The sequence below is a fragment of the Plectropomus leopardus genome, chromosome 6, assembly GCF_008729295.1.
Source record: "Plectropomus leopardus isolate mb chromosome 6, YSFRI_Pleo_2.0, whole genome shotgun sequence".
Lineage (NCBI taxonomy): Eukaryota > Metazoa > Chordata > Actinopteri > Perciformes > Serranidae > Plectropomus > Plectropomus leopardus.
In genome coordinates, this window is record NC_056468.1 from 30,102,805 (window position 1) to 30,127,223 (window position 24,419).

General features: G+C 37.4%; 3 protein-coding genes across 3 annotated transcripts; 1 reads left to right on the forward strand and 2 right to left on the reverse strand.

The window, feature by feature from the left end:
• Window positions 1-226: 226 nt before the first annotated feature.
• On the reverse strand, window positions 227-3,579 carry ppil3 (peptidylprolyl isomerase (cyclophilin)-like 3). The gene is made up of 6 exons (XM_042488646.1): window positions 3,514-3,579; window positions 3,173-3,247; window positions 1,854-1,947; window positions 1,682-1,749; window positions 1,449-1,567; window positions 227-1,293 (listed from the first exon to the last, which is right to left on the reverse strand). Exons 1-6 carry the CDS (start codon window positions 3,514-3,516, stop codon window positions 1,167-1,169), a joined length of 486 nt encoding a protein of 161 aa, XP_042344580.1. The 5' UTR covers window positions 3,517-3,579; the 3' UTR covers window positions 227-1,166.
• A 1,290-nt stretch (window positions 3,580-4,869) lies between these two features.
• lrrc8ab (leucine rich repeat containing 8 VRAC subunit Ab) lies at window positions 4,870-16,141 on the reverse strand. Its single transcript, XM_042487654.1, has 4 exons — window positions 16,031-16,141; window positions 15,288-15,412; window positions 10,731-12,849; window positions 4,870-10,129 (listed from the first exon to the last, which is right to left on the reverse strand). Exons 3-4 carry the CDS (start codon window positions 12,840-12,842, stop codon window positions 9,854-9,856), a joined length of 2,388 nt encoding a protein of 795 aa, XP_042343588.1. The 5' UTR covers window positions 12,843-12,849; window positions 15,288-15,412; window positions 16,031-16,141; the 3' UTR covers window positions 4,870-9,853.
• A 68-nt stretch (window positions 16,142-16,209) lies between these two features.
• Window positions 16,210-24,182, forward strand: hscb (HscB mitochondrial iron-sulfur cluster cochaperone). The gene is made up of 6 exons (XM_042487655.1): window positions 16,210-16,664; window positions 17,975-18,071; window positions 21,733-21,822; window positions 21,987-22,131; window positions 23,637-23,684; window positions 23,847-24,182. Exons 1-6 carry the CDS (start codon window positions 16,306-16,308, stop codon window positions 23,939-23,941), a joined length of 834 nt encoding a protein of 277 aa, XP_042343589.1. The 5' UTR covers window positions 16,210-16,305; the 3' UTR covers window positions 23,942-24,182.
• The last annotated feature ends 237 nt before the right edge of the window (window positions 24,183-24,419 follow it).

The window sequence follows — 24,419 nt, forward strand, 5'->3', positions numbered from 1 at the left end:
ATGACACAAAAAAGGCAAGAGGTTAGTAAAATGTACATTAACTGAAAATAAGTTTTAAAAAATAAATAATAAAAAAAAGAAAAAGGAAATGACCTGGAGAAGTGCTGCAAAATTATAATAATTTTGTAGCATAATCTGAAATATAATTAGGAAAATCTGATTATATTATTGAATATATTTGCATACATAATTACAAATAATATTAATACTGCTTAAACAGAACAGAGAATTTTAAAAGTTTTATTTAGTACAAAACATTGGTAATTTATTTACATGGCCTACTGAGAAACAGATATGAATTGCTATAGCAGCACTGTACAACATCTATGGCAAGCCTTTTTAACACTTAATCAGTATGTCGCCCACATATCCAAAAAGGTTTGTTCAAATGTTGAAAAAAATAAAAATGCAATTGTTTATACCTAAAATGGGTAATTACATTTCTACGTCACAATCCTCTGTCAACATGAGGAAATTCATTAGTAAATATCTATAATCATTATTCTTACGTGTAAAACTGGAATCACTGATATCTATAATTAAAGACATCAAGAAATCAGTTTTGAGCAGTCGAAATTTAATCTCTACATGTGAAAACATATTTCTAACATGTCAGAACTGTTTCACGTTTATCTTATTAATTACATTTTGACATGCTGAAATGTAATTTCCACTAGTGAAGACTAAATCTCTAATGTGGAGTCCTATTAATAAAATGTTCAAAGGGCTTGCCATTCGAAGTCAGGCATGTTTTCTTTGCGCACTGAATTGCGAATGAATATGTGAAGAATGACGTACAGCTCTTCTTTACGAAGGCTTTGCCACATCAGAAAAATAACAAGAACTGAAGAAGGCATAGCCACTCTTCCCCAACTCGAACCAGCGATGCAGAATCTGGAACTTCTCTGTGGACGGTCAATTTTTAAACCATGAGCTATTTTTCACCCAAATTACATTTAAATTCTGGGTCACACTTTTTGGAAAATGCTGGTATAAAATCCTGATTTTGTTAAGACATATCAGCATTTTACTCTCTTCTATTTCTTTCATAAAAATTGTCACTTTGAATTTGGCAAGGTTTTACACACCATCAATAGGCTTACTGAAAATATCTCAGTCCAACTTTGTGTTAAAGGCCTTTTTTGTACATTTTTAGGAGAAGCCATCTATCCAGCAAAAGGGTTGGCATGAATGGTCACGTCTTTGATGCGGGTTTCAGTGAGTGGTCGGAACGTCTTTTCATTGACGGGCAGTTTCTCCAGTTCGTCCAGTGTCTCCAGGCCATCGATAATCCTGCAACACGTTGACGAGAACGAGATATGAGCTGCAATTCTAAAATCAATTTCGATCAATCAGGAACTGTCAAGCACACACTAACCAACTGGCAAAACAATTTTCAACAATCATTATGTCTATCCAATCAATTCATCTACACAAAGGTTGCGTACTTTCCGAACACTGTGTACTTCATGTCCAGATGAGGCTGTTTGGCATATGTGAAGAAAAACTGGGAGCCATTGGTGTTAGGGCCGTTGTTTGCCATTGAGACCACTCCTCTGACATTATGCTGAAAATAAAACATTAAAAAAGCAGAAAAACATCAACATTACAATGTTAAAGACTCCTGATAAAACATTAGGTAAAAGTTCTTGCAAAGAAGCTGGAGTTAGCGGTTTCTTACTTTCAGGTGTTCACTGAACTCATCCTCAAATTTGCGACCCCATATACTCGTTCCTCCTTTGCCTGTGCCTGAAGGGTTTGATCAAAATACAGCGAACAACAAACAAGAAGTGAGGACGTGAATCCTAAGATTTTCGTATCGAAATGCGGCAGATTCAACTGCAATCTCGTACCTGTAGGATCTCCAGTCTGAACCATGAAACCTTTAATATTTCGGTGGAAGACGCAGCCGTTGTAGAACCCGCTGGCGCACAAAGCAAGAAAGTTCTGCAATAAGTAAACAACATGTTAAGATTTAACGTTGTTGGGGAAAAGATGTGTAAATCCCTGTTTGGCAGCAGTGTTATCCCAAAAGGTGTCTGCAGTACATTTCCTACTGAAACTTACCCAAAAATGTACACTGTTAAAACAGATAAACAGATATTTGTTTTGAACATGTAAAACAAACAAACAGAAAAAGATCAAAATTAAATATGACATAACAAATATGGATGATAACCTTTACTCAGTGACAATGTCAGGATATAAAACGCTCAGTGGAGAACACCAGTCCTCACTTTATTAAAACCTGTCCATCATAATTCTCATTACAGTCTAACATGAAAAAAACACATCTGTGCTGCAGTTAATGTATCAGCTGTGTTGATGTGTTATGTGTATCTGTCTGCCGCATTTATGATTATTATGACTACTTGTTTGTTCGTATTACTGTCATGTTACGGAGAGAATTACTGTTAGAATCTGAATAGATTTTAAATTTCCAGAGGGGAGGTTTTTATAGCAAGCTCCTTTTGGGTTTTTTTAACCTCTCCTGCACAATTCTTGTTATATTTGCAATTATCAACTTGTTGTGAACATATTTTGTGTGCTCTAATAAGTCTAATAAATCAATAATTAAATAAATAAAGAGGGATTCCTCTCCCAGGGCAAACAGAGGAGCAATAGATACTGTGTGTACAAAACAAATCAACTCAATAATATTATTTATACACACACACACACGCACACACACACACACTATATATATAACAATTAGCTGTATATATATATATATATATATATATGTATATACAATATATATATGACTGTCTACAAAGAGAGAAAGACGGATGCAAAGCAACAACAATAATAACAAAGACAATAATAATATGATTACGAATATGAATAACAGTAGTATGATAGTATTTATGATCAATGTATATTTTAATATATATTAGTATATGTATGTGAAAGTAATAATAATGATAATAGTAGAAGTATGACTCATGACAGAGGCAGCTGTATTAGTAAAATATCTACTTTACTTCAACATAAAATATATTCCACCGCTGAGAGACTGTAAGATGTATTATTGATTCATGTAATAACACAATTTAAATGTGTAAAAATCCTCATGTTTGTGCAAACGGACCTTCACACCGGCGCTGAAGAAAAGCAGCCGCAAACACAGCTGCAGCATCAAGTCACAGCTAACAGACTCAAGGTGTCTCACCTCACACGCTTTCGGTGTCCGCTCACAGAACAACTCAATTTTAATTTCCCCCAGATCTGTGTGAAGAGTTACAGCCTGTGACATTTACGAAAGAAACAAAATCAGCAAAGTCATTAAACACCAACTTTTAGGAGGCTCGCGAGTGCTCATTCATTACTGTTTGCTAACTATGTTAGCATGTTAGCCGGAGCGCAAAAAAAGACATTTCTCATTAGAAAAAAGAAGCTTCTGGACTGGCTCGTGACAGACTTAACATGTTAAAACACCTCGTTCGTTAATAGTTTCTTAAACTAATGTCTTGTTTTTATATTGACAGGAAGCGTTTACGATAAAAAAGTTACCATTTCAAACGTTGCGTCTTCGAACAAGTGCGTCGCAGAAACATGTCCGTGTGAGTGCTGTGGCCCAGCAAGTGGTTCCGCAAGGAATACACGGTCATTTAAAAAAGGCAACACCCACGACATAATGAATTTATAAATAAATCTATCTATCTATCTATCTATCTATCTATCTATCTATCTATCTATCTATCTATCTATCTATCTATCTATCTATCTATATTATATATATATATACATTTTTTAATATGTATTTTATATATTACATAGAAGGCAACACTCACGACAAAATGAAAATGTAAATATATATACATATATACACACACAGTATATATGTATACATTTTTTTAAATATATACTTTATATATAAGACAACACCCGTGACAAAATGAAAGTTTATATATATATATATATATATATATATATATATATATATATATATATATATATACAAAATGAAAGTTTATATATATATATATTTTTATATATTTAATATATAATATATGTTGCAGAGATTCTATTGTATTCTAGTCCTATTCTCTGTGAAATGTGTACAGTGTTTCCTATGGTTTCTCTGATTTATCTTTGAGTAATTTATATAAACTAATCAATTTAGGAACATGAAAAAGCACAAAACTGAGGTAATAAATGTCGGAAAAACTCGATATTGACAAAGAGATCTTCAGGATCAGGCCAAACATCAGGTGCTACCTTAATGACCTTCATTTTTATCAGCTGGCTTTGTGCTTGAATCCCATAATCCCAAGCACATTTTCAGGACATAATCCTTCTTTATGTAACCCTTTAAAACCTGAAAATTACTTCTCTTGTGCTGCTTTCAGATGCCTTTCACAGGTATTTAAACTTTTGAACCCTGAGCAAATTGGTTCGGTTTCTTGCTTGGAAAGAAATGTTCCACAAATTGCATGAAATTGGTTGATTTAGAAAATTGTTTTTAAAAAGCTAGGGGAAAATGTCTAGAAAACCATGTTTATAATTATCATAATTACATATTTAAAAATGTTACCAAATTATTATAATCCTTTTAGCACTTTTTTCAGGGTCGCTCCTTGTTTTTTCTCCCTTTTTTGTTGGTAATTTTCAGGTAATTTTCTTGTACTCTTTACTTATTTCATGCAAAACTGCATAGTTTCTTCTAAAATTGCTCATTGCGTTTAGGGCGACTGTCATTTATCCAGACTGGTTTTGCTGCTTCAGTGTTCATCAAACGGCAGGCAGCCTGCACAGGTGTTTTCTGTTCCTTCCTGATGAATCACGACTATCACAGTGTCTGATATCATACCAGAGCAGTTTCTCAGATTCTCTACGCAACACCAAAATACAACAAAATCGGCAAGATTGGTCAACCAAGTTTATTTTATTTTATTTTACCTCTAGTGGATGGTGTGCAGGAGAAGATGGGACACATGTTCAAACAGAATACTCACTGTCACGTCATTCATGTCAATACTGGTGATATTCTTATTAATGAAAAAAAAAAAAAAACTTTTGGCAACCCAACACAGCATGAAGCCAAATTTTTACATGATCTCTGAATGGATCTGAGTAGGGAAACATTGGGAAAAAACGATTTGTACCCAAAAATCATGATTTTAAGAGGAAAAAGAACAATGAACATCATGGGGGTGAGAAACTCTCATCATGCCAACAAACATACTAATAAACACTCTCACACACTTCATCTGCGCTAATTACAATGAGGACACGATAATCCTGAAGCAATACAGCTCAATTTGTACATGATCACTGAGGAAAACACAGAATGTTAAAACCAAGTGATTTCTTTAAAAACACAAACACATTTTGTTTTCAGCCAGCAGTCAATATTAAATACACCAAACTAGAAAAGAATGTATAGAAATGCATATAAAACTGTAACTGTATAAAACAATTTAAAGTTTAAATTAATAAAAATACCAGGTGTAATACAAAAAATAACAGGCAATCAACTCAAAAAAAGAAGTGAGTACTAGCTGGTTTCCTGAGAAATTTAGTTAGAGTGTAATGATACTAATAGCTGTCAAAATGAAAAAATAAAGTCAGTGAATTTTTTTTAAGAAAATAAGAAGGGAAAACACAGAGCAAAACAATTAATAGCTATGACATAAAAAGCTAATCTATTTACCGATACCACTTTACTAACAACCTACACATTGCATTTTTAATATACTGACCATTTACTTGCAGCGCTCACTGAAACACATAATTTGACATACGCTTCTCTGCTGTCAGTCTTAATTCAAAGAATTGATTGTCTGAATCTGTGGTGTATTGCTGAGGTGTTCTGGATGTCATTTTAACGCTCCAGGTGGGACTTAAAAGGTAAATCACTTGTTTTTCTATGAGTACGTCTAAACACAAAAGAAAAAAAAATTAAATACCAATCAAAGACAACTTTAATCTCATGGCTGGCAGTCACTCAATCAAATCTCCCCACACAAAACACTCACAAAACATGTGTCGTATACCGTTATTTGCATTCATCTCAATGTAACTTGTGGGAGAGGTGCGATAGTGCAAAAGCATTCTCTGGGACCGAAACTCCTCTAATCTACTTAACCTCTCACCATCACCTTAGTAAAATGAATGTGACAAAAAGAATGCCCATGCACGTAAGAAAACTACATCACTACTGAACTTTACATAGTTTAAATAAAGGCGATATTGCACAATATAGCATAGTTAAACAGGTTACTGAAATAAATGTACATAGCTTGAACTATTCCTATGCTTTCCAACCCAGTTACGGTACTGTATATTGCTACTGTCCAAGTTTTCTTTGCAGTGAGGTTTATTAAAACATAAACTGATCATTTTTTTTTAAATCTCACGAGAGCCCCTATTGAGTGTTGTGCTGTGTCAGAACTGTGCATTGATTTTGAATTCCTTATTTTTTTAGCAAGGTGCTGCTTATTGTGGCAAAACACAAGTGCAGAAAAGTCAGTCTCAGGCAAAACGTATTAAACATTTTTCTACAAATGAACACATTTTGAAATCAGAGAAATTAATTTCCACAATTATATAACATGAACTGACAAGAAAAAAACCCTGATGAGTAATTAAGATTGATAAAAACAAACACCCCCACATTTATGAATGAAGTAAATCAATAAAATATGAGAAACTCAGACAAAATGTTTACTTTCCAGTAGGTGTAGACAAGTAAAAGTTCAAATTGAGTAAAATGCTATTGTAAGACACCACTTTGTGATTTAAACTTTGAGATGTCATTAAAAAGGAAAAAAAAGGAATTTGTTTCTGGTTCAGCTTTACTCGCTTTCCGTCTTTATTTTTCTGGTAGGAATGGGTTTCCATGAGAGGTGAGTGTATCTGGCACCAAAAAAATCCATCACACAATAATAATAAAAAAACCCCAGAAAACAACAACTTTCATTCCCCAAATGATCGCCACTTCAACAATTAATAAAATAAAAATCTAAACCAAACTATTAAAATTCTAGACCACTTTTATTTAACCAGATTGATTACTGGTGTCAAGTGTGGTCACTTGTTTAAAGTCCACAGGAAGTGATGACATGAAACATTTGAGCAAAATATAAAACCAACAGCAAAACTGTCCCATTGCTCCCATTCTCATGTGGAGCTGGGTCGTCTGGTGCAGCTCTAAAGACAATTATCTGCATCGAAACATGGTCACGGTCACTCTTTTTTTTTCTGCAGATGCCACAACAAAAATAACAAACACTACATAACACAGAAGGTCTGAATTAAAGTTAAGGCAACTGACCTGAAATCCATGGCTATTTTCAAAAACATCTCCTAATCTTTCTTGCCAATGTCAAATGAGTTTGTTGGAGTTACAATTTGTCTTTACATTTAATAAAAATGTAGCTTGTTTTTTAAAAGCTTTCAGCTTTTTCAAATAAAAGCTTAAATTTCGAATTCCATCACGACAAAGTTTCAGAAATGACCATTTTCGACCTTATTGCATTGTTCTTTCATATAAGAAAACTCAGATTTAATTCCGTATTAATCTCACTTTAATTAACCCAATATAGAATATTAAATCGTTTTAGATTAAAGGTGGATATAAACTCAAACACAGGTGAACATCTACACTGGATATTGCACCGTATTTTGACTAATGCAGATCAGCAGGATTAAAAGAACAAAATAACAATCCTACCAAGGTAGAAACATAAAGATAATCTCACAATTTTATAATAATAAACCGAAATGACCACAAGGCCAGGAGTGTAGAAAACATATTCGAGGACATGTCTGGTTCTTTCACTTGTTATTTGCAGCCGATAACACCCAATTATCACCATAAATGTGACCAGCGCTTTCTCGTGTCTCAGGGAAGCGTCCACGCTCTTTTCAGACATATTACTAATATTCAGAGGCTCCATTTCAATGTCAATATTACGTTATCCTGTATAAACGTCATCTGAATTCTTTTGATGCAGACATGACTCATCTCATTCAAAACTTTTTAAGCATTTTCCCCAGATTTGTTCATTTTGTTTTGTGCAATTCATTCCAAATGTGGATGCAGCATGACCATGAAGCAGAATTTGCTCGTCCCGCTGCGCAGCATACTGGCAGGAAGGGTTGGGTATGAAATACTACTCGACTGGGTAGCATTCAATTGAATAGCTGCTTTCCCTCAAGCACTAGGTCAAAAACGCTACTCATCTTTGCTGAGAAAAGAGGCCATCAATCTCATCATCTTCATCAATCTCCGCTCTGCCAAACTGGCTCTGTTACGACTGCACTCGCCAGTCTAACAGCACATGTGCCGGCCAACCGAAGACAACTCGCCAGTCTCCGCAGCACGTGCGCTCAGTCTCCTTATCGACCCTCTGTCTTTCACCTTATGCAACACCCTCTCAGACACAAAGATCTCCATAACCTTTCCTGACATGGCCTATCATTAGTTATCCCTATGATTTTATGTCATATGTTCTTGATTTTCTGATTAATTTCGAACTGCGCTCTAATTAAGGTTTTTGAATGGCAGAAAAAGAATGACCAACACAGTTACAATTTAGGCTGACTTGATTTTGTTATTTGCTTGATATTGGTGTCATCATCCATGTCCCTCAAATTTTCAATACATTTTCAAAGATGTATTCATAATTTTGTCATATTACTGTATTTTCATGACTTTATTTAAGTAGTTTTAATACTTTGCCTGGACAGGTTACTTGAAGCAGGGCACAAATGTTGAGAGGTTAACACACTTTGACATTTTGATGCAGAGCCTCCATCCAGTGCATTGGAAATATTGGCATTGGAAAGCTTTGCATTATTAATCACGTACTTTGAGGCATTTGCGAATAAACAAACTGCTGATATCTACATTTATGCTGCATATGCCAATGTGTATCACCTCATACTAGCAACATTTCAATGGTCAAGCAGTGCAGCACTAAATTTTAAACTAGTAATACGCATTTAGCGAAATGTTAGGCTTGTTTTAGGATTTTTATGAACATATTTTGAACAATAGCCAGAAAAATGTAAATTTAAAACATTCTGTTAATAATAAACAATTGCCAGGCCTGGAAAAAAGTTTTTTCTTCATTCATAATTTTTTAGAAATTCATGATCATGGGAACTCTTTCTATATAGAAATATTAACAAAAAAACATTTCATAATTTAATAAGATTTTATCAAATACTAGTGAACATATGCATTGTTTTTCCTCATAAAAAAGAATGAAAAAGACAGAGTTAAAGCGTCTTGCCTTGCATGGCCTCACAATTAATTACTTTGCATGTTATGATAGGATTGGGAGTTTGGGATTTGACAGTCCATACACATAATTAAGAAGCATATGTCTGAGAGATCGCCTCGCCATCTCATTTGTAAAACTATCAATACTGGACAGATTGATTTAATAATGTATTCTATCCTGACTGGACATGAATCTTATTATAATTGTGAACAGCGGAAACGTTTGTTTTTCTGTGTAAGTTGGCCCACAGTTTTGCATACTTAAACTTCACCGTTACTGAGGAGCATAACATGTAAGCACACGCTGCTCATCACACTGGCACTGCTACATTATTGCTCCAAGCGTCATTACGTGGTTAGAATGCAAAGGCCTGAGAAGTTGTTTGTAAAGGAGGTAAAATCAACTGCACATTTAAGAATTTAAAGAACACCCAGAAGCTATGAGTATTTTTGTTCTGCCTAACTGGCACTGGTTCTCGATACCCAACCTTACTGGCAGTACACTGCAGCAGGACTACCGCCTGCTTCAAGAAGCCCTCTGGGACAGCTGAGGCGTTCCTCCTCTGTGATAGCGCCCAGTTGCTCAGTATCTGTTCTCACTCACAGCCACAGACCTGTTCAAGCCTGTTCTTTGTCAATTTTCCACAACTGTTCCTTAACCTCTGTGGGCAGGGTGTTGAAGAGGTCCTCCTCCACCACAAGGCCGGTTCTCTTTAGCTGTCGGCACTCGCCCAGCTCCACTGGCAGACCCTCCAGACGGTTTCCTCTCAGCTCTAGCTGTGTGAGCCCGGTCAGCTCTCCAAACCGCGATGGCAGAGACTGCAGACAGTTGTTCCCCAAGTTCAAAGTGCGAAGCTTCTTGCACTGGAACAGCTCATTGGGCAGGCTCTCGATCTTTATTTCACGGTAGGTTCATGGGAGAGAAACAGAGATAACAGAACTTATACATTAATCAGCAGCAAAAAAACTGCTACAAAACAACACAATATAAGGCTGCCCTTTCAATGGTGGAGATTCGAATCATCAGTCGGAGACCTCTCAGGTGACTGAGTCTGCTTTAGGTCGAGCTGTCTTTTTTTTTTGTTTGTTTTGCCAGTCAGCATGGTATGCAGTGTACTTCTGAGAATGTTTTAATCCCCAGATTTTGGCACCGAAGTGAACGCTCTTGACTGCCATGCTACTCTTTAGAGCTACCATTTCTGGCTTTTGTTCGATATCTATTGTTGGCAAAAATGTTGTTACATGTTTACAACCCGTTGTTAGCGACGTTAGCTTGTTTACTATATTACATGAATGCTGCCGTCACACAAAACAGCCCACTAATGCTTTTAATCTTTAAAACTTTGTATGGAAAACAAAATTAATTGTCCAATACTCATATTTAACAGCCAAATCCAATCTGACTGGCATAGCTCTAAGATGGGTACAGCCTTCATGCAATGTGCAAAAAACAAAGATAAAATGATGATGGAGAACTGATGAATCAGGCACTCACCCTGTTGGCTGTGACTGCCAGATACTGAAGGTTCTGGAGGAAGCCGATGTCTGTAGGGATATACGTTAGGTTGTTATGGCTCAGGTCCAGGAAGCGCAGCTTTCGGCAATAAAACAGCTGGCTGGGGATCTTCTCGATCTTGTTTCGGTTCAGGTACAGTTTCTCCAGGTTGGTCAGCGTGCCAATCTGGATGGGAATATAGGCAATCTGGTTGTACCAGAGCTTAAGGCAGACAAGCCGATGAAGGTGCTGGAAGCTGATGATCTCCTCGATGGTCTTCAGGTTGTTGTCCTTCAGATCAATCTCCTGCAGGTTGTGCAAGCTAAAGATCGAGTGCGGTATGCGTTCGAGATCACAGCGAATGAGCTCCAGTTCCGTCAGGTTCACCATCTTCTTCAGGCTGTTGAGCACCATCAGCTTGGTGCCTTCGTTATTGATGGAAAGCTTCTGGAGGTGCATGCCCACATCAGTCACCACCTGAGGTAGCTTGGTGAGATTGCTCTTCAGGCGAAGAACTTTGAGCCTCTTGAGCTCCCGGAGCCCATCGATGACAATGTAACGGTTGTTCTCTGCGCTGAGATTCCCTGTAAGATGAAGCTCGCTAAGATTTTTCAGACTGTAAATCCATAAGGGAATCTCCTTGATGTCGGTGAACTTGATGTGCAGAGACTTCAAGTTCTCACGCAAAAAAGCCAATGCAGGAGCTTCAATTTTGGCTGGTGTGTGGTAAAGCCACATCTCTCGCAGGTTGACGAGCTGGGCGATGATCGGCGGGATTGTGACGTCGGGGATCAGCTCCAGTTTAAGAACCTCCAGCTCCATCAGGTCAAACACTGTGTCTGGAATACCGCTCAGCATGAAAAGGTGCAACTCCAACTTCTCCTGAGAGTTCTTAGTAATCCTCTGCCTGAGCTTGTCCAGCGTCCACTCATTGTTGAGGTTGAGCTGCCTCAGCTTATTTTCGCTCACTTCTGAGAGGAACACAGCAAAGCGTTTAGAGTACAGAGGGTCATACTGATCGATCATGTGCATCATGAATGCAAAGTCATTCTTCACATCGGGTATGTCGCTGTAGCTGCTCTCTTCCCGAATCGACTCAAAGGAGTACTTCTTCAGAGAGCGCCGAAGCATCCAGCAAAGTGTGTACATGCAGATCAAACCATACACCACCACTAAGCTAATGTAGAAACAGGCTAAGATTTTAAAAAGGGTAGCCAACGGGTGAGCACAACGGTACACGCTGTAACCTGTCAGGCTTTCTATATTAACCGAACAGTCAACGCTGAATTTGATATCATGCACATAATACCCAGTGTAGCAGATTATCAAAATAAACTTGATGACTTTGATGATAGTCTGACGGATATACAATCTGTACACAATGTCTCCTTCCTCAACGTGTATGCGAAACTTTTTGACTTTTTCAAATAGGGCTTTTGCCTGTTCACCCTCTTTCTTGTCCAAAACTCCTGTTTCTGTTCTATCCACAATGCCCTGCTCAAAGCGTGTCTTTGTCCTTTGGAGCATAGGGACACTTGCTTCAACATCCTCGCTGATTACAGACTCCTTGTGGTCCATTGAGCCGTTCATTTTCATTGGTTTTGGGTCACTCTCTTCGACCACCGTCTCGGACAGTGCCCTAGTTGTCCATGGGGAGTCAAAGCATTTCAGCAAGATGGACACAAAGTGCTCTAGTTTGGAACTAGTCCGTGGGAACTTAAACCAAAAATTGCTGCAAGCTAGGAAAATTAGGGTATGAAGTAATACTAGATAAGGAAAATACTTGGCAAACCAGTGCAATCTATTCTCGTAGCACACAGCATCTACATAGTTGTACTGGTGGCGGTCCAGATCATACTGGATTCCTTTGGGTTCCAAGAACAGTGATGCCGAGAGGGTGGCGTTGAAGTTCTTTTTGCAGGTCTCATTGACCACCCATTTGCAGGGCAGGCAGATCATCTTGTCCTGAGTGACCTGCAGTGTCCCCCCGAACACAGAAATCATAAGCATAACAATGGAGATGTAGTCGGTGAACACATCCCACCATGGCTTCAGGATGCGGTATGCTGGCTGTGTGTCCACAAAGTACCGCAGCTCAGTGATGGGGATCATGGTTTATCTGTGAGGGTAAAAAAGAAAAATGAGGACTTATGCATAACTGAATAGTGATTTACAGAATAACATAACCTTATCAAGTTTCAAAACACTACGGATAAGGTTTTCTACCAAATTAAAAAGAAAAATCTCCTTCCTTCCCCACTGCCTGAACAGCTTTTACGTGAACCACAACACCGAGCTGTAAAATCAATACAACAATGCTAACTAACAAGGTCATACATCAGAACATTCCAGAGGGTTAATTTGAAGGCTGTCAGGAGAAATGAAACGGAGAGTCGCATCTGTTGTGACGAAGAATTGCCTGATTGACTTTACTAAGTGGGTTACCGTGTTATTGATTTAACTATTGTTAAACAGACACAATTAATCTGCTTTCAAAGGGGTATCAACCTGGACATAGCATTTCAAATGAAGTGGCCAAATGGCAAAGCAGCCACTGATGAAAACTTAAGTCAGTTTAATTTAGTCCTTTCAAGATTTAAGAGAAGATTTAATAGGTTGTCCACATGAAGACAAAGAAAAAATATCAAACAGGCAATGAGCAAGCTGAAGGTGAAGTGTATGCAGGCTATAAACATAATAAATGAGAAAATTACCTGAAAAATTATTTGATATTTGCTTAAACAAATAAAAACTCAAGTGCCTGATTTTCAATGGGAGGGCACCCTGACTTAGCACAGATGCACTGATCTGTGTGTGCTGCAAACTGCATAAACTCTAATGCTGAGTAAAGTAAAATCAGGAGAAGTTGAAACGAGTCTATAAAACTGTAAAAACCCAAATGATAAAGACACAGTAAGATAGTTCAGTCATTACTGGCCAATATTCTGTTTGTCAGAAAAGGTGTGGTCAAAAATATAAATTTATTCTGAATATTTGAAACAGTGTCAACATCTATTTTCAGCAGTTTAAATACACCGGTACCAGCTGTACTTTCTTGCTTCCTTCTTCTTAATGTTTACTACAGCCAGTCTGCTTTTCTCTGCTGCTAACAAAGAGAAGTTGGAGTTGTCATGTTACAGCCTTGTTATATCTTTTAATAAAAATGTTAACTTGTATGACCCTAAATGTCATTTTTTATGTGATATTTAAAATGATTTTGAATATCAATATTCTTCAAGGTGGCCAAATCAACAACACTAATCTACAGCACTGCACAGATGCATCACTAAGACCATGTAAGGCTAGACAGTACATCAATATTATATTGATGTCGTAATATGAGACTAGATATGATCTTAGATTATGGCATATTGTAATATCGTAATTGCTGTCTGTTCCTGGTTTAAAGAGTGCATTATATTGAAGTAATTTATATTTCTAAACTTACCGGACTGTTCTAGCTGTTTTAATATATGTCTTTACTCACTTAGTCATTATATCCTCTTTACTAATGACTAATTAAAAATCTAATTGTTCAAATATTTTGTGAAAGCACCAATACTCAACCCTACATTAAAGTGGCAATGTTGATATTGAGGTACTTGGTAAAAAAAAAATTTGAAAAATTTGATTTTGCCTATATTACCCAGCCCTATCATGATACTGATATGATATATAATATGAAATGAAGTTACAAACATTGATAAAGGACTCTATATTTATATCACCCACCCCTAATTAGGAGTAAGTCTTTCATGTATCCAAGCAACCTCATATCTACACCTCAGCACTCAGGCAGCAAGACCCACTGGAGTTACTACCCCAAATTGTCTGCACGAAACAGAAGCAAAATTCCAGCACATGTGACATAATATGTGTGTATGGATAGAAAAAAGGCTCTTACGCCACTTGAAAAATGGTTCTACTTACAAATCCGAAATGTAAAGCACAATAACTCCATTCGTAAACAGTCAAGGGCGATCCACAAGTACTGCTTTGTCGCTGCTGAACATCAGAGTAAGATAAAGCCCTCCAAATCAACCCCTAGCCTTGTGTGAGTGTGACACACCCAGCATCTAAGCTCAAGAAGTCACTCTTCTCAAGATGATGTTCCGTTTTGGCTTGTTTAACCCAAACAACACAGCCGTCAGGGGAGCCACCTTGCTCCCCTGCTCTCTATTCTTAGCCATTTCCGTTAATAATACCCAGAGTATTGTCTGTGGGGGCCTTGAGAAGCACCTCCCTCGACCTTCAGGACAAGATCCTGTTTACCTTATAGAAGCTGCTGTCTCCAACCAGTGTCTCTCTGGAAAAGTCTACCGTCACCTTTTGCACCCCCACCGCCCCAAAAACACACACCTACACATACACAACAAGAGTTGGCATTCATCACAGATTGTACTTTGTTAGGGAAACTGCAAAGTCAAGACGCCTAGTCTACTCCTTGGCCAACTGAGCATATTTACACTGGCCCCAGTTCAAAGGAACTTTCGCACACATAACATTTTCCCCAGCGCTATAGCAACAACAAGCACATTTTATAAATAATATGCTCACCAGTTTGGAGGTGTTATCTGTGCTCCAGTGCTTGATGATGACCCTGGTGGACGAGCCACTCTCTGTGTATCCAAAACTCTTCATGGACCATTGCCTCTCTCATCGCCATGGGGTTAATAGAAGACCTGAAAAAGTCAATGAGAGATGGAAATGTGGTTTTCTAACATACTTGGGAGTGACATACTTTAGCAAAACACGTAAAGAAAGTTACCTGCATTAGTATTTACGATCAAAGTTATGTTTAAAAAACAGTACTTTCACAATAAACTGTCTGTGCCTTTATGGTCTATTGCTCTTATTAACGAGTGTGTAATATAAGGTGCCATATGTGATGTTTTGGTGATATGTTAATTTAAATGGATGAACCGACTATCCATCACTCACCGGTAGTAGCATTAGCATGTCTTTGTCATCTGGCTATGTAGCTGAGCAAGCACTTCATCACAGAAAGTTAAAGCTGGGGGGGTTATTCTATTTACCACGTAATAATGTGACATATTATCTTTAAAGAAGTAGAATAATGTCCGACAACAAGCTACTTATAGGCGCCGACTACAAACAAGAACAATTTGTGCTGTTAAAACACGTTAGCAAACTAAGCTAGGCTGCTATCGGCTAGCGAGCTAACCTAGCTACACCGGCTCTCTCGTAAGTTTACATCCTAACAAAACGTTGTAGTTCATATGACAGTGGTTAATATGGCAGTAATACACACATTAAAACTGCTACGGTGTTCAACTTACTAAGTCTGGTGGGTTGTGATCAAATCCAGCGCTGTTTTACTATAAATAGTTGCTAAAAAATTTAGCTCCGCTTGCTAGCTGTTGTTTTCTCCATCGGCAGTTCTTCGTTCACGCCGCCAGGGCGACGGGTGGCAGTGTGGCGCTGTCAACAAACGTAGAAGAAGAACGCTCTTCTTCTAGCTTTCTGAAAGAGGTGATGTTTATGTTTTGACAGCGAGAATATTTTATATTTTTACAGATTTAACAACATTAAATAGTTTCTTTTTATTTCGGAAATGTTGTCTTTGAACTATTTTCGGATGGTGTGCTCGTCGCGAGCTTTACTGCACCCAAACTGGCTGATGACGAACCGACAGTCTGTTTATAAAACTGTTACATGTTCAGCACATTGTATGTCCACCAGCTTCCTCAAGAAGGACACATGGGACAACAACATGGACATCAAAGCTGTGGGAATTGAAAGGAAGCCAAAATACTACACTAATTCACCCCGGAATTACTGTACAGGACAAACCAAACTGAAGTGTTGGAGCTGCGAACAGCCTCTTGATAAAAGACCTGCGTTCTTCTGCAAGTCATGCAAAGTAGTCCAGCCTCCTGAAGAGGGGACATCCTACTTTAAGATTATGGATTGGTAAGTATATTGTTTTATTCATCATTACGTACATCATCTATGTATTACTCAATAATTATTAATACTCCCTATTAACTGCAGTAATTGGTGCATGATTAAAATGCAGCTATCCAAATGTGCAGTATTCTTTCAAATATTAAATGTAGGCTATATTTAACATGTTACACGTATTGCACATATATATATATATCTGTTGTACATTGTAGCACCATATTTTATATTTCTAACTTTACATACTAGTTTTATACATTGCTATGTAGCATAAGGCACATACAGCACTGTGCAGCATTGTGGTTCATTACAGTCACTCTGATGCCAAGCATAGAAAATTATAGAAAGGAAAAATAAGGACCAGCACAAAGTATGTAAAAATATAAAACAGAAACATAGTAATAATAAAAAAAATAGCACTTGTGTGTGAACACTTAAATATTATAAATATGTATTATGTGCTAGGTGTGTAAAGTGTGTACAAATATAAACTGTAGTACTGTGCAAAAGTCTTAGGTTACCATAGATTTTTTTGTTTTAGCAACATTGAAATAAGGAGATACATTTTTTTCAGTCTCTTTATTAGGATACCATAAAAGAATACAGAGAACATTAAAACACCAAAAAGTCAGAACAAAATACCTTCTTCAGACAGAAACCATCATTTAGTGTGAAACATGAAATCATAACAAAAGGTAACTCAAACAATCAATATTGAGTTTTTGATGTGAATGCAACCTTAAGTAAAAACACCAGAAGATTAGTATAGTGAAGCTAATATTGTCTGCTCAGGAGAGTTTAAGACATGCTAAGTGGAAAGAGAGGTCACACTAAATACTTTACTTTAATACTTTGTTTTATTCAGAAATATTTGTGTTTTTTTATTTGTGTCTGTTCTGTTTGTATTTTAGTGACTACTGAGAAATAAGTGTATGATTATTATAACTTTGCTGAAATAACAAAGTTCAAGGTGGCCTAAGACTTTTGCACAGTACTATAGTTAAATTTTTACACGATGTACACACCTAGCAGATTATACATATTCACAATTTTAAATATTTGCACACTAGTGCTATTTGTTTCAAATTATCACTGTACTTCTGTTTTGATTTATTTATTAAAAAAAATACACACTTTACGCACTCAGCACATTATACATATTTATAATTTTTAAATATTCACATGCTAGTGGTAATTGCTTTTATTATCTTATCATCAGAACAATTGTAACGAACCATAATTTCCCCCTGGGAATCAATGAAGTATTTCTGATTCTGATGAACGTCGTATTCATGCTGCCATGTGTTGCTTGTTTTCAGTGACTACACATTCACACTGGACACACACAAGCTGCAGAAAAGATACTTGCAGCTCCAGCGATCTCTACACCCAGACAACTTCAGCCAGAGATCTGTGGTACGCAGAGGAATGTGAGGGGAATCTGAATCAGTTTAGTAACATGGTTCAAGAGTCAGCTGAGGCTGTCCCGGCTATTAGTACAAGTGTTACACAGGAAACTGGATGTGACCCTTTGTCCCTATTAGGCCACTTCGATGTGCATTCTTGTTTTGTTAGTATGATTCATTGTGATTTGGTCAGGGGAATAACTCTGGGCAAAGTTGAAAGATGGGTTTGTTAAAAGACATTGACACATTTAGGCCCCCGTAAAGGAATTTTCCCAAGAAAACAAGGTCAAGGCAAGGAAAGAAATGTAAGAAATCAAAAGCAAAACAACTGAGAAAACAAAAAGAGCATTGTTTAAAGAAATAAAGATGGAAAGACAAGAGGAAAACTACCAAAAAATAAATAAAAATATATAGTGGAAATGAGTGCATAAAAAAAGCTTTATATTTTGGAACTTCATAGTATGATTGATGATATTTTGACAGGAAAAGCAGATATGTATCTAATAACATTAATGATGGCTGCTTCCACTCAGCCAGCATGGACAGGACCTGGAACTGGTTTATTATTATTATTACTTCCTGCTGTTACCTGTCAAGATGTCCAATTCGTGACTAAATAAATCTAAAAGAAAGAAAAGGAAACAAGGTTAAATGACATCTATTTCAATGATTAAGAGTAAAGTATAACCAAACAAGTATTAAAACTCTACAAAGCACAAGCATGAGAGAGGGAAGTTGTGGGACAAATAAAGTTTACAAAACAAATTCAATGGAATGTTTTAAGTAAGTAAAAGAAATACAAGTTAAGCAAGCGAAAGTTTGTCAAAAGACAAGTCAATTTTGTCTTTTATAACTCTTGTTACAGTGGACTTGCGGCATTGACAGCCTAACTCAATCAAAGACTTTTAAGGGAGAAATAATGACCAACATGTCAAAAATAAGCTGTGCAGTCAAAGCTGAAATCCAAATTTTGACATATTTGGTCAGTGGAGAAAAAAACTGTAGCCCCAAAGAACTGACAACATTGAAAATAGGGCAGAATTAATTAATCCCCATGATTATTTTCACAAGTAAGCGATAAATCATTTTGTTTATCAAAGGTCAAAAAATAATGAAAAATGGCCATCATTTCCCTGCACTGAAGGTAACATATTGAAACTGCTCATTTTATATGGCCAGCAGTCCAAAACTGAAACCCAATAACCAGTATACCTGATTATGCAATTTACTGTCACGACAAAGATCAGATATCTCATATTTTTAGAAGGCAACTGGTAATTGAAATGTGATTTTAAAAGGGCCTTTCACATGCAGGTCGGTTAGGAGTTGTGAGGAATACTGTGAAAACAGCTGTACTATGTTTTTCATGGCTCTGGAGGACATATCTACGATAATGTCATAGAACCTGTTGGTACCTGTTATTAACTTTTGTTTCAGGGGTCGAAACACAAGTGGACAGATGAGACGCATAGTTGTTCACACCTGTGTCTATCATGCGTCTCCAGCTGAGTTCAGATTTTGTTACTACGCTGTAATGTTAAAGGGACCCATGCTCTTTTATTATAGCTGTGGTCGAAATCCCTCATTATTCACCATATAGTCCACTACATAGTGAGTTTGCCATTATGTAGAGCTGTTTATATGTATAGTTTGAATTATTATACCCAACACAGTGGACTCAAAGCATCCCACAGTACGAAGTGAAAAGTGTACAACCATAGATGTACACTAATAACTAGATACAGGATGCTAAGATGGCGCCCATTCATTCCAGTGAAGTTGCTCGCCTGGTGCATATGCCAAAAACGTTTCTAGCGTCTGGTTTTACTTCTGCAATTATGCGCAGTTGTGTTTCTCCTGCTGGAACCAGCCTTGAGATTTTTAAACCACTTTTCTCAGCTCGAGGAAAGTTTCACAAATGTAAAACCTCTATTGATCAAAAATCCCTAACAGAAAGAGTCATAATTAACCTTGTTTGAAGTTTGAGGTGTCCTGTTGGCAGTGTTGACCAAAGCCTCTATTACAGTGGTGGTTGATTGAGAAAATGCTTTTTGTGCCTTAGGGGATATTTTGGCTGAAATACTATGAGTTGCCACCGGAAAAAATTGCATCAAGACACTCAAGTGGCTCGAGCAGCCCGCATAAAATAACAAACATTAAAAGACATGAGTAAAATGTGACTTATTTTATGCTACTTATAGTAGCATAGTTCACCTAGCAGGAAGGATCTAGTAAAATGTGCTATCATGTTGCAATTTGGGAAAACCTATGATGCAGTGCTTTTGGAGCTAGACCCATACTAGGGACTAAAATATCTTAGCCTCATCTGCTTTGAGCACCCCTTTAGGTAATTATATAGAATGTCATTAGTAAAATGCACACAGAAAACCCATGGTGACGGTGTATACTGGAAGACACTAAAGGGAAAAGACAGAAAATAGATGTAATTTTGGTTTGTCCACTTGTCTTTGGATGGAGCACTCACTCACTGTTGTTAAGGGAATAAATTTGCTCCTCTTTCCCTCTTCACTTTTGATTTGTCACTTCTTATAGGCAGACAAGTGCACCTTTCCAATACCAGAATTTTGTGAGGAAAAATAGGTGTGATGTACTTGGTAAATCACATTCAGCCCGAAGCACAGTTAGGCTGATTAGACAGGCAGGCTTATATTTTACAGAAAAGCCTCGACTGGTGCAGCTTTAAAAACATCACAGAAAGAAAAAAGAGTTGTCCAAATGCATCTGAGCAGTTAAAAGTTGAATATGGTTATAGATTATTTGACAAAGTGGTGACTAAATGTTCACATTATCCAGTTCCCCCTCGTGGATCATTAAAAAAAATTGCCAGGCATTTTGGAAGAATAAGCATTATGAATTCAAGGAGCGGAGGTGTGTTTCTTTGCACGCAATTTATTCTGTACACCCAGGTGCAAAAGCACAATGCATGTTGTCATGATATGATATGAAAGCTTAACTAATATTCGGGAGGAGAGGTAGCTTAAATGGTTTCTTCACACACAACCTGTCCAATATTGTACCAACACTGTTTTATTTATCAGCACCTCTGGCCATTTTTTCTTAATTAGACATCTTCCAGCCTCGGGGGTCCTCATCATATATAGAAAACTCATTACTTATACAAGGCTACAAGGCAGCCACCTACTGCACTGGTTGTTATTACAGAAACAGCTCCACACGATGGGCCCATGGGCCTGAGCTTGAGACTATTGATTTTCACAAGAGCTGACAGACCTGATAGCTGCAAAATGTACTCGGATCTGCCAACCATTTCCAAGATATTTTCCTCCCCGTCTTGTTTCCACACGTCTGTCGTGTCAAACTTACACCTGGATCCCTTGAAGGGTCCCAAACTGCTCGACTACAAAAGAGGAGCTGTATGTCATACACCTAATTGTCAGTATCGCCAAGGATTTGGTGTTTAGAAAATTGACATTGGTATAGATTGGGATGACAAGGTGTAATATAACTCAAATGTAATTCCCCTTTGTGACAGTTTGATGTGTAACTTTGGAAGATGCGAATATGTGTTGCTTCAGATGCACAGCATGGTAGTTAAAAATCACAATAAAACAGCTTTTCTTTTTCTTTTTAATGAATAAATGTGGACTGAGCATCATTAGAAGCAAACTGAACAGAACCCTCTTTTGCAGAAAGAACAGGAGTATTCAGAAAGCCACTCCGCTCTTGTGAACAAAGCATACCAGACGCTACTTAAGCCTTTGAGTCGTGGTCTTTATATGGTGAGTTTGAAATCCCTGTAATGAATAGTTTATTTTCATAACTGCAAGCTCTGCTTGTCTGATCGCTTGTTCTAGAGAAACATCTTCACCATATGACAGTCAAAAGTAGTAGCATGTATTTAACGAAGCAGTTGAGTTTGATGAAGTCCCGTCCTATGTTTCAGCTGGAGCTGGAGGGGATGGGTATAGAAGATGGCACCGACTCCGGGGTGGATTCAGAATTTCTAATGGAGCTGATGGAGATCAATGAAGCCCTTGATGAAGCACAGACTCCCGAGGAAGCCAATAACATTGGCCAAGACACAAAAGGTAAATAAATATGCCCGTTCAATTTATTGAGCGAAAGTCTGGCTGAGTAATTTCAGCTGAGTGTTGGTCATAAATTAACACGAGTGGATGAGTACATGTGCCTTTCTAATTGATGCTGACACATCAGATATGTAGTTATTTCATATTTTTGACAAGTTTAATGACTAGTTTTGCCTCTTCAGGCCTCAAAAAATCTATAAAATGGTACAAACAGTATGAGAAATTGAGCTCACTTTTTGGCTAAAAGCACAAGGGCTTGGACATGCTTTGTATCAAGGGGTAAATTGTAATTCTTAAAGGACCAGTGTGCAAGATTTAGTTACATCTAGCGGTGAGGTTGCAGTTTGAAGCCAGTGGAATACCAGTCCCTTTCTAAAGGCCTTTATCCATTGAAAAAAAATACAAACTCTTGCTAACATTTGACTTTGTATGTAATGGGAAAGGTTATAATCTGCATTCACACCCAGGTCAAATGACTCTGCTGAAGTCATGGGTATATATCAGCTTCAATTGGCAGTGATGGAAATACAACATCCAGGTGAGCGTGCTTATTTTAGCCCCTTTACCAGTGAGATGCGATGATGCACCAACTCAAAGCATTGTCTGTTTACGATCAAGCAGTGCTCAAACATTGTTCCAAATTAGTCTGCACCGAGTTTGAAAGTGATGACCGTACCATTTTCACTGGCCTCCATGCTGCTTTCTGCTGTTGTCCTTGACACTCTCTGCGGGCTCAGTGGAAGATGCCCCACTATCTACATATATGAATGAGCTCTTCATATCTCTGTAGATATAAAGGGCTCATTCTAAGCTAACAGAAACACAACCATTCTTAATTTCAGGTGATTATTCACTATTGAGAACAAAATTCAGAATATTATAGTCAATTTCTGCCACCCTCAATCTTATACACATTATCTTTAAGATTTCAGTTCTGGCTGATTTGGTGACACCTGTGGTTACCATAGTAACAGCAAGTGCAGTTTGACACTTGCCAGCACTCCCAGAGCAACTTATGTATTTGTTTGCATTGTAATGAAATGAATTCACATTGTTTGTATGCATAAGTGGGCAATTTAAATCCAGGGCAGGAATGACAAAAACTACTGTATAGAAAGGTAATTCGAGAATCACTGAAGGGCTAATGCAGAACAAATGGCATGACTATAAATCGTGTCAAAAAAGGAACATGATTTCAAGAAAATATCAATAACTACTGACTGATAGAATGTATGTGCAATACACATCGAGATTAGGAACGTCAGAGCAATGAATGATGCATGCATGAGAGATTTATCGCTGTCTACATGTACTGTTCAATTTGTGTAGATACTAAATGTCTCATTATATCCGTGTGGCACATGGCACACACATCAAACTGTGTATGTGTTTTTGATTTTTTCAAATGTGGATTCAAGCAGTTTGTCTCAGAGGATGGTGGGCTTTGTGCGCCATGTCTTGTTAACACATGCAGAACTGGAACTTGTCTTCTCCTCACTTTGCAGGGAAACTGGCAGTCCTAACGGAGGAGATTGACGCTGCCCTTCTTAAAGGTATTATATTCAGAAGTTGCACTGAAACATTTTCTGTTCCTCCCACTCATTCCTTTGTTTGTTTTGTAATCTAAGCTGAAGCTTTCCTTCAAGTCACTGAGTGAGTCTGTGATTGAACTTCCCTTTGCACTCTCATTCTTTCTTTTTTTTTTGTTTAATCAGGAGAGCTTCAAGCCGCCAAAGTCCTGCTTGCCCAAATGAAATATTATGCAAACATTGAAGAGAAAGTGAAGGAAAAACTTTCTGAATTCATGTAAGTTTTTCCCCCTACTTAGTGTCACTTTATTTCATATCTTTAGCTACTTAAAAAAAAGTTTTGTACAGAAGCACACAAATTATTGTATTATTTGTCTCGGGATTATGCAAATTTATTGTTCGAGTTGAATAATAAAACTACTTGTAATGCATAATACACAGCTGAATTAATTGTGATTTGTACTTAATCTGCTATTTTTTGATTAAAAGTTGTACAGATATGAGGGTGTAATTGGAAGCATACAGTATCTCCCTTGAATTCCACTAATTTTACAACCCTAATCATATCCACTTGTACCTAATGTATCATTAAATATGACAGAGATCTATAATTGGCTCTGATTAAATGTGCTGCTCTGAGTGGTTATATGATTATCCTGCCTATCAGTTCAGCATTTTGTCATGTGGGGCTCACACACAGGTTCAGGACTGCCATTCAGTTCCTCAGGGTACCTTTAGGTGGAGACATAACACCTTGAC